Here is an 11,140-nt window from a genome sequence, read left to right on the forward strand (position 1 = left end):
AGGAGTCTGGCAAACTGAAAACGTGTCCCATCTAAAAGGGGCAGCTGCTCCTCAGCCCTAGCCATTTACAACCCGATAAAAATATAGGTTCAGTGGTTCTAGGTCTTTTGACTTTTTTTTTAAAAAGAGAAGAAGAAGAATCTGAAATTCTAAGGGAAGAATCTCCTGATTATTCAGTGTTGCCCACAAAATCAAATTTTTAATAAACAACTGTGTGGGTCTTCCCTGGTGGTGCAGTGGTTGAGAATCCGCCTGCCAATGCAGGGGACACGGGTTCAACACCTGGTCCGGGAGGATCCCACATGCCGCGGAGCAACTAAGTCCACGCGCCACAACCACTGAGCCTGCACTCTCGAGTCCGTGTTCCACAACAAGAGAAGCCACCGCGATGAGAAGTCCGCGCGCCACAGCGAAGAGTAGCCCCCGCTTGCGCAACTGGAGAAAGCCCGCGCACAGCAACAAAGACCCCACGCAGCCAAAAATAAATAAATTTATTTTAAAAAATTAAAAAACAAAAATCCAATTGTGGGGACTCACACAGAGTAGGCTAGATTCCGCCTGTGGGTGACCAACTAACAACCTCTCATTTAAAACAATCAGGACAGATTATTGCTGCTCTAAAGCTTGTACCCCCCTCCTTTAAAAAATTAATTGGCTTATTTTATAAGTCCTGTTCCCTTTAGATAACGTTCTAGTGTGAGTTGGCCAAAAAGTTCGTTCGGGTTTTTATATCACTGGCCAGAAAAACCCGAACGAACTTTTTGGCCAACGCAATACTTTTATTACTTTGTCAAGAAGATCTTATTTATAGCCAATTCGAATGATTCCTGTTCCATTGCCAACCACCCTGCTCTGTGCTCTCTCCTGACAGAGTGTCCCAAGGGCCCTGACATCCTGGTGGTCCTGCTTTCAGTGATGGGGGCCATTCTGCTCATCGGCCTTGCTACTCTGCTCATCTGGAAGCTCCTCATTACCATCCATGACCGGAAGGAGTTTGCTAAATTTGAGGAAGAGAGAGCCAGAGCCAAATGGGACACAGTAAGAGGCTGGGCTGAGCTGGGCATTTTCCTCAGTCGCTGGTTCGAGGGTCTCAAGAGGAAGCAGCAGATGGTTATTTAGGGTGGCCAGTGTCAGCCAGCACCGTAGTTTCCCGGTTAGCCTCTGTTCTGGAAGTTGAGAGATGGCCTAACTGTCCTGTTGTCCGTATGCTTCTTGGAAACCACCTGATTCTCTCTCTACTGCGTCAGTGAGTACCAACTGAGCACAGGGAGGGCTCAGCTCTGCTCTGGACACTGCGAAGTGATGAAAAGGAAACGTATTCTCTGAGTGAGGAAGACAGGACAAACTTGAGAATCCTACACTGAGGACATATAGTAATACATGATACACTACTGATGAAAGCATTAAACACAAACAGAGACAGATAATAATAACTAACATTTACTGAGGATTTACCAGGAACTGTTCTAAATGCTTTTTACGTATTAATTTATTTCATCTCTATAACAGCCCTATGTGGTAGGTAACATTATTGTTCCCATTTTATAGACCAAGAAACTGAGTATAGAAAAGTTAAGCAGCTTCCCCGATTGTGGGAGGGAATTAGGTTATGATAGGAATTATTTTGGGTCAGCCTCTTAAAAGTACGCTCCCTGAAGTCTATCCTGATTGAATCCAATCAAACAAGCATTTATGGAGAACCTTCTGTATACTTAAGTTTACTCTATTCTCCTTTGGCTCGTGTTCCACATTTTAACTTTTTTCTGGACCTTCCAAATGACCGACTCCCTGAATACCTGAGGTTAGGCTGAAAGTTTGTTCCCATTTGATGGTGACCTCAGGCCATTGTACTCAAGGGTCCCAAGAAACTGAGATGTTTCTGTTCAGATGATGTAGAAATCCTGACTCTCTGAGGCACATGAGAATGTGCTCTGTTTCTTGAGGCTACCACTAAGGACTACTAGACCTAATGGGATTTGTCACTTTTTGTTAGAAAATAATTTGGGAAACCGAATGATAGTGAGGGCCTTTTTCCTGATAACGTGACAGTTTGTGGGTAGTGCTTGAGGGATGAGATGAAAACAGATTAAGAATTATTTGAGCAAATGTGGTCCTATATGTTCCAGCCACCACCTGCTACATTTCTCTTCTCTGCCCACACTCCCAATCACAGTCACAACAAAGAAAAAAAGGGAGAAAGGCAAAAGAGAGAGTTCATAGGGAGGGAGGAAATAGGAAGTATTGGCTAAAAGCTACCTTGAAGTGTTTTGGGATCACCAAAAGTGATGGGCTGAATTTAACCCCTTAGGCGTGGTGGCAGGATAGCATTCCACTTTATCTCTCCTCTTATTTCCTATCCATTCCCTCCTTAAGAGCAAATGTGTGAGTACCATGAGCATCAAGCAGTCCATCGATGGTGTATCCCAGAGAAGAGTGTCTTGGGTAAACATCTCAGATGACGTGTAAACCCGGAGGGTAGGGAAGAATTGAGGAATTCGCTGTAAGACACTTTTCTGTTCTCTCCGCAGGCCAACAACCCACTGTATAAAGAGGCCACGTCCACCTTCACCAACATCACCTATCGGGGCACTTAATGACAGGCAGTCATCCTCAGATCACTATCAGACTGTCCCAGGACTGTGGGTGTCTCTGCTGTCATGTTTGCAGGGGCAATACCTGTGGGGCGGAATTGGGGGCTTGGAGTGGGGTGGGTGGGAAGAATGTGGGTCTCTGTGCGTGTGTGCATGTGGGTGTGCTGCGTGTGGGAGAGTGTGTAACTTAAAACTTGTGATGTGTCCCAGAGAAGCAGAGCTCCTCGCCTTTGTCCTCAGAACGCCTCCTTCAGGGAGTCTACCTGCTTAACCTGAGGGTGACCTAGTAGCTGAGCAGGTATTCTTCATTACCTCAGTGGGAAGCCAGCTTTCCTTCTCAGGCCATTCTCTTAAAGAGGAGGGCAGGGCCAAGGCCTCTCATTTCAGAGAAAGGGGCCTTGGTTTACCCTGTGTTTATGGTTCTTGGGCCTGACTCTCAGCAGCTCTGGTAGGAACTGCCAGGCTTTGCAGCCTTGCTGTGTCATCCATGCCCCTAGCTCCTCTCCCTTCCCTCAGGCAGAAGGAGAAATCCGGGGAGAGCTGAACCATCAGAGCTGCCTGTCTTTGCCATCACCTCAGTCCGGCATGGTTCTCTCCTAAAGGAAGTCCTTTCTACCTATTCTTTGGTCTGTTGGGAGTGAGAATGGCAGGGTCACCCACGGGTCATGCATGGCCTGGGGTTAAGGTGCCCGAGTTCCCGAGTTCATAATCCTAACCCTTCAGATTTGCCTCATTGACAGCTCTACCCTAGTGATTCGTGTAGAAAAAGTGTGTCACCCTTAGACCAGCAACACCTCTTTACCTCCTATTCCACCCTCTCACTACTATAGACATTTGCTACATACTGGGAATTTCTCTCATGACCAGAAGCTATTCCTTCCAGGGAGAGTGCTATGGTTAGAGCCAGAGGTCTGGCCTCACCCTTCAGGCCTTCTGTCTCGTGTCCAAGGCACCTCCACACACCCAACCCTGTGCTTCTGTGTGCTACGTCCACCCATGGGGCTGATTGCATTTATCTACCTCTTGGGTGTCTTGTGAAGGAGTCATTCCCACGGGTCTTTGAGTCTGCTGGGCATAAGTGCCAGGGTGGAATGATGGGCCAGTCATATCAGCGTGTGTGGCCCATTCTCCTATGGGCCGGGCAACCTCATTTTAACTCAGTCTTTAATCTGAGAGGCCACAAGTGCAATTTTGTTTTATTTTTCTCATTGGGGCACCTGAAACCATGATGAGGCTTGTTTAATCTAAAGGAGCATAGATATAAACACACTTGCATTATATTTGTAATTTTATTTGATGATGAAGAAGAAAAGGGTGAAAAGCCACACAAACCTGGGCTGGATGCAGACACTCCCACTTGGCATCATTCATAGCAAGTTGCTGCCCAGTTGCTGGGTCTGTAAGGGCTCTCTCATCCCTGAAGCCTGCGGGGATGGACACATGGACATGCTGGACCTTTCCCAAGCAGGAGGAGGTAAATGGGCTGTTCTTTTTTTCTAGCAAAAGCAGAAAAACTCCATTGGTGTTTACATTCGTTCAACGTTAACCACCACCACCACTCCCCAAGAAAAAGGGAAGGGCCTAAAAACAGTGGTCTGATGGTCAGAAAATCTAAGTCCTGGCCTCAGTGTTGCAGCTAAGGAACTTTAACCTTAATTAAGGCAAGTTACTTTCTTTTTCCTGGGGCTCAGTTTTCTAGTTTGAAAAATGATGGGTTTGGACCAGCCAGTCTAGGCGGTCTCTTTCCGTACCAACAGTCTGTGATGCTGGGACTTACTGTGGCATCAAACATGCAGTCAGGATTCTGTGGGATGTTGATGCTGTTTGTTTTTTCAGTTGGGAGACCTGGCTCTGGCAAGAGCAGATGTCATCCCATATCACCTTTCTCAGTGAAAAAGCTTCATTCTGTCGTCTCATAGAACCCCTTTTCCAACTGTTGTTGGTAGTTACATCTCCTGTTGTAGCACTTAAGCTCCACTTAGTTATTATTTCTTTGTTCGCTTTGCACATGGTTTCATCCACGAATTGGGGAAGAGGACTCCATAAGAAGTAGCTGCAATGTGTCTTCTGTATCCGTGTGTTAACATTGAGAATAAGCCTTGGGATTAGGAACAGGACAGATGACCGAGCCCTGCCTCACTTGTGGATTACACCTTCCTGTTGAGGATGGTAATGTTGTAGAGGGATAAACGGGGAGGGATGATCATGAATCCAAGAAGTTTAGAATCTAACTATAACCTTTGGCTACTGAGAAGAGACTCCACTGGAGTAACAGTTGGTCACTTTCTTTAGATAAAATGGTTTATATGAAGAAACTGTATCAAAGGAGGAGGAACATGTATTCAAAGGATGAAAAAAACAGTAAGAATCTTGTCTGAGTTTCTGGAATGAGGCTCACAGTCTTTGAAGATCAGTACTGTTTGTATGTGGGGAGAAGCTGAGCTGTGCTCCCGAGATAGCAAAGAGCAGTCAGTTTTGGCATTGTGTAGGGTGAACATCAAAATAGTGTTTTAGCCTCAGACAAAACAGCCCGAAGAAGTTACTTGTGCCTAGCTCTTTTGGAGATATTTTACGTTCAATCTCAGGGTCTGTGGACAATAATGGGAAATTTTGAACATTCCTGACAAGTTGTCACATAAGAAGTCAGTTCTTTACCTCTCAGATATTCCTAGACCATCCATGATTTCAAGATATTTCTCTTTGTTAAATATTCCTGGTTGAAATTACCTACCTGATGTCCTGACCTCCTAACCACCTCCTCTGTTTGAGTTGTGCAACGGTGAATTAAATGTGCTTTCCAAAAAGAATTGGCTTAAGGCTGCCCAGTGCTTCCTGTGTTGTTGTTTCTGTTTCCTTTGGGTGAATAAGAGTGTCATTGCCTCACAAATGATTATTTTAGAACAAGTGTGCTTCCAAATGTAACAGAATGATGACGATTCCGGGAACTGAAGTTAGTTTTGGAACCTAGAGCTTTTCTTTAGACTTTAGTAACAAAATGAGTACATTTTTACTGTTATGAGAGTCAGAGTTTTGTTTTGTTTTTTTAATTGGAGATTTTTTAGGAACTTGTATAATCTCAACAGAACTGTCAATTTAGTCTAGGTTTTGTCTGCAGGAAGCATAAATTAGTAAAATAAAGGCTTAATGGCAAATTACTTACAGGACCATTTAAATGCCCAACTTTTATTTTTTTATTTTTTAATTAAAAAATGCTTTATTGCTAAAAACTGCTAACCATCATCTGAGCCTTCAGCGAGTCCTAATCTTCCTGCGCGTGGAGGGTCTTGTCTCAATACTGATGGCTGCTCATTGTTCAGGGTGGTGGCTGCTGAAGACTGGGGAGGGTGTGACAATTTCTTAAAATAAGACAACAATGAAGTTCACCACATTGATTGACTCTTCCTTTTACAAATGATTTTTCTGTAGTATGCAGTACTGTTTGATAGCATTTTACCCACAGTAGAACTTTCAAAATGAGTCAGTCCTCTCAAACCTTGCTGCTTCTTTCTCATCAGCTAAGTTTGTGTAATATTCTAAACACTTTGTTGTCATTTCAACAATTTTCACAGCATCTTCACCCAGAGTAGATTCCATCTCAAGAAACCACTTTCTTTGCTCATCTATAAGGAGCAACTCCTCATTGTTCAAGTTTTATCATGAGATTGCAGCAATTCAGTCCCATCTTCAGGCTCCATTTCTAATTCTAGTTCTCTCACTATTTCCAGCACGCCTGTAATGACTTCCTCCACTGAAGTCTTGAACCCCTCAAAGTCATCTGTGAAGCTTGGAATCAACTTCTTCCAAACTCCAACTTTTGTTTAAGGCAGTGGGTTTCAAAGTGTCGGCCCTAGGACCAGATGATCTAAGTCCCCCTGGTGATTTTTTTGCATGCTCAAGTTTGAGAACCACTGATTTAAGGAATCACATACCTATCCTTTCTGGCTTAGAAAGAAGTTTACAATAAGTCAGCTCAGTTACTAAAAGATTAAGAACATACCTTGGCTGATAGATTAAGAAAACCAAATATCTACCCACACAAAATGAAAGTCTACTTTCAATCCATTTTCCAAGTTAAGTAATCACAGGCTTATTGGGTTCACTCACAGCCACAAATTCCCATGAAAAACTAAAAGAAGTAATAGATCAGAATCACAGGGGAAAAAAACCGCTAACAGGATACTTGGCTGGCAGAGAAGAACCTTTTGTGTGTACCAAGCTGAAGCAAGAAAATACTCTTACTGCATTAATTCACAGGAGATAGGATCAAAATCTTAATTATTAACAGTGTCATCCAATAGGATGCCAGAATAAGACTTTAGAATTTGTAACTTCACTTTTTGCTATTTAAAATTTATTAAGCACTGACAGTGTGGCATTGAAGTACTTTATAGAACATTTGTTATCTTTGCCTTTGAGTCTTACATTCCTTACGTAATGTACATTTTTAAAAACACAATACAGTACATGTCATCATAAAAAGATTATGTGAACCTAGACTGAGTCCTTATATGGTGAAATTTTGTAAGATTCCTTGTTTTATTTACGTCATGGTAACTGATGACTAAATGGATGAAAATGGAGGACTTTATGTGAAAATGAAATGGAAAGCAATATGTCAAGTATATGTGTAATCCTTTAACTCTTGACCTCTGTAGTTTGAATTCTATTATAATAGACATCTAATGACCACTGGGACCAATTATAAGCAGATTCTCTTGGAATTACAATGCCATCATTTTTCACAATGATGTAAGGAAACAATAATATATGCTTTGCAGATAAGCTATTTAATACTTGCTGAAAAATAATTTCTACTTGGTTTTGTAATATATTCTGGAAATACATTTTCCTAATTTGTTTTAGTTTGATTAAAGCACACAAGGAGGCAGTTTTAAATCTTTTGATCGGGGTTAACCATACTGTTAAATAAAATTTTAAAAATCCACTTACTGTGGGTATCCAAGAATGGATTGTGTGTGAAAGGAAAATTATAGATCAGGAACATGACTGTGTTCCTTGCAGCTGCTAATGTCATAGTGATGTCTCTCCAGCCTCTTGCATAGAGGAAATATTTTTCATTAGCTGTGTATTTTCTGACAGTACACCAAAGAATGCACACGGAATATAAGTATCTAGAAAGCAAAATTTAGGAAATTTAAGAGACTTTAGGCAAAACCTCCATTGTAAATTATTCTTTAACAGTGTCCCTGAAAATATCTTTGAAAGGAAAAAGTTTCACAATTCATTGTGTTTTACCTAATATATTAGTTTTTTTGTGACTCAAGCACAATAGGCATGATTCTTTGGAGAGGTCAGAGTGACGCCTGTATAAATATCATGTGATGGCCGATGGAAATATTTTGTTAAGAAAAAGGAAAAATGTTGATGGATCTATGCCAGACTTTACTTTTCCGTACCCTTATAATCACCCACTGTGACAGAGACTGCTAATTGTGCTCCAGTATCTGTTTTCACCTTCTCACATAGTACTAGAACTCCTAATTTTTAGCTGGACACATGGCTGCTCAGAATAAATACTGTTTCCTAGCCTCTCTTGAAGCTAGGTGTGTGATGGCTGTCTGTTGACAGATGTTAATGAAAGAGGTGCACACAACTTCCAGAAAGTGCCACTTAAGGGAGGGAGCATGACTTTCTTCTCCCCTTCCTTCTTCCTGCAGGCTGGAATGTAGAGATGATGGCTAGACTGTAAGCAGACATCATGGATCAAGATGTGACCCTAGGGGATTACTACTGTATAACAAATTACCACACAATTTTAGCAGCTTAAAACAACAAACACTATCTTGCAGTTTCTGTGTTCAGGAATTCAAGAATGGCTTAGCTGGGTGGTTCTGTCTCAGAGTCTCTCGAGAGGTTGTAGTCAAGCTGTTGGCCAGAGCTGCAGTCAATGGAAGGTTCAAAGGGGCTGGAGGATCCTCTCCCAGGATGGTTTATTCACATGGCTGTTGGCAGGAGGCATCAGTTCCATGCTGGCTATCGACAATAGGACATTTCCATAGGACTGCTTGAGTGTTCACGTGGCATGTCATCTGGCTTTTCCACAAGTGAGTAATCCAAGAGAGAGCAAGGAGAAAGCTGCCATGTCATTTATTACTTAGTTTTATTAAGTGTCACATCATCACTTCTGCCATACTCTTTGTTATAGATAGCTCACTAAATCTAGCCCACATTCAAGGGGAGGGAACTAGATGCCACTTCTTGAAAAGAAGAACTTTGTGGTAGACAAAATCATTGCCTGTGACCACTCCCACCCCCAGCCAAAAATATCCCTATCTTAATCCCCAGAACCAGTGAATATGCTACCTTACATGGAATAAAGAACTTTGTTGATGTAATTAAGTATCTTGAGATAGGGAAATTATCATGGATTATCTGGGTAGGATTAATTTAATCACAAGAGTCCTTATAAGAGGAAGGCAAGAGGATCAGAATGAGAGTAGTAAATGTAATGATGGAAGCAGGTCAGAGTGATATGGCCATGTGTCAAGGAATGAACACAGCCCTTAGATGCTGGCAAAGGTAAGAATGGATTTTCCTCTAGAGCCTCCAGAAGGAATGCAGCCTTTGATTTTAGCCGTGTAAGACCCATTTAGGACTTCTGACCTCCATAAATGTAAGGTAAAAAATTGCTGTTTTTTTACCACGAACCATGATGTTTGTGGTAATTTGCTACAGTAGCAATGGAAAACTAATACAAGCATCAAAGTATTTGTGGACATATTTTAAAAATCATCACAGTCCACCCTCTGGTCACAAATTATTATTTTTTAAAAACATTTATTTATTTTGGCTGTGCTGGGTCTTAGCTGCAGCATTCGGGCTCTTTGCTGCAGCAGCATGCAGACTTCTTAGTTGTTCATGTCGACTTCTTAGTTGTGGCATGTGGTCTCTTAGTTGTGGCATGCATGTGGGATCTAGTTCCCCGACCAGGGATCAAACCTGGGCCCCCCGAGTCTTACACACTCGTCCACCAGGGAAGTCCCATGGTCACAAATTTATAGTCCTCCCACATGCAAAGTAAACTCACCCCTCCCAAGCCCCCCAAGTCTTACCCTATTACAGCATTGTTGGAGGAGGTAATCAAGAAGATGAGACTGCTGGATGACCCACAAGCTGAACCTGGCCAACTGGAGCTTCCTCACTTCCTCGCCTGTCCTTGGAATGTACATTTTGCTTACTGTTTCCACAGTGGGAACTTTTTCAAGGATGTAGCCTTGAGACAGTAAGGTGTTGTTGAGACTGTCCGGATGTTATATATGACTGAAGCTTGTTAAAGCCTCTATATAAACTTAAAATTTAAAAAAAATTTTTGTTGAAGTATAGTTGATGTACAATATTATATAAGTTACAATAGAGTGATTCACAATTTTTAAAGGTTATACTCCATTTATAGTTATTTTAAAATATTGGCTAGTACTTTTAGCTTACTTTATACATAATAGTTTGTACTTCTTAATCCTCTACGGCTATACTGCCCCTCCCTGCTTCCCAGAGCCTCTATATAAACTTTCAGGGTTCTGGTGGGTGGGTGCAGAAATCTACTTGTCTTGCAGCCTCCCAAGACAAGCCTCGTATGTAAGTTCCCTTGCTTATTAAACCTGCCACCTACCAATGTGGAGTGGTCTGCCTCTTTCTTTGGTCTCTCCCTGCCCTTCATGTGGGGGGCTGGTTTCAGATTTCACCCCAGGAAGCTCCCAAGGTCGCAGACTAACAAGCATCAGCTCAAAGTCCAGAGTCTTATCCTCTAAATACATCCAGGGGTAGATAGGCTTCTTGGGTGAATTCCTTATATACAGCTACTTGAGTACCTCTCAATCTGAAGTCCTGTGAACTAAAGAAGCTATGTGCTTCCTTCCTACAACCACCAATGTAAAATGGTGGGATAGATGGGATAACTACTACAGACACTCCTGTTCTAACAGACAGAAAACAGGAGGTGCGCAGAAGTTCCTGGTCCATTGCAATTCTCAAATTCACTCAGGTACAGGTTTGCAGTTCCACCTTCAAGGCCTCAGAATAATTCTCCTTGGCTCTAGGTTCTACCCTGTAGGCTCTTTGTTACACCCTCTAAGTCATCCGTTTTTCATGAAAGGTAGCCCATGGTTTGCACCTAAATAGTTTTCTCAGCCTGCTCCCTGCTCATAGAACATGAGGGTCCAAAGGCCTCGTTTCTTTCTATACTCTCTCTGTCTCTTTGAGGCCAAGCTGGCAGTGTTTCTGACAGTACAATTCTCTTTAAAAATTGTGAATTTCCTGTGAATCTTACTGGGGTTCAGTCCATGAGATAAAAGCCATATCCATAAGTATCTTTGAGATAAATTTTTCTCTACCTTGAGCTTTTGCCGAAGGAAAAAAGCCTTAAGCTTTTTTAGAAGCCCTATTGTTTAAATGAGAAGATCTGAGAAGCATAACCTTAAAATTTTTAGAGTTTTTCGTTTGTTTGAAAGATACCCTGAGGTAGCTCCATTAAATCACCCCTGGAACAGAAGCCAGTGGAACAATACAATAGAAGAAGCCTATGTACCTGC

General features: G+C 42.2%; 1 protein-coding gene across 3 annotated transcripts in view; it reads left to right on the forward strand.

Moving 5' to 3' along the window:
* ITGB3 (integrin subunit beta 3) overlaps positions 1 to 10,236 on the forward strand; it is a 44,996-nt gene extending 34,760 nt beyond the window's left edge. The window contains exons 13-15 of one of the 3 annotated variants that reach the window (XR_002646761.3): positions 872 to 1,038; positions 2,529 to 4,760; positions 6,317 to 10,236. Coding sequence is in view for 2 of the 3 variants with exons in the window: in XM_022589073.3 (XP_022444781.2) it covers positions 872 to 1,038; positions 2,529 to 2,594 (233 nt within the window). In the remaining variant the exon portion in view is untranslated. The other 2 variants (XM_022589073.3, XM_022589072.3) reach the window with 2 other exon arrangements.
* Positions 10,237 to 11,140: the final 904 nt, after the last annotated feature.

Source organism: Delphinapterus leucas, chromosome 19, assembly GCF_059928025.1.
Source record: "Delphinapterus leucas isolate spDelLeu-1000000601 "Yukka" chromosome 19, BTC_Dleu_Yukka2, whole genome shotgun sequence".
In the NCBI taxonomy this organism is placed as follows: Eukaryota; Metazoa; Chordata; class Mammalia; order Artiodactyla; family Monodontidae; genus Delphinapterus; species Delphinapterus leucas.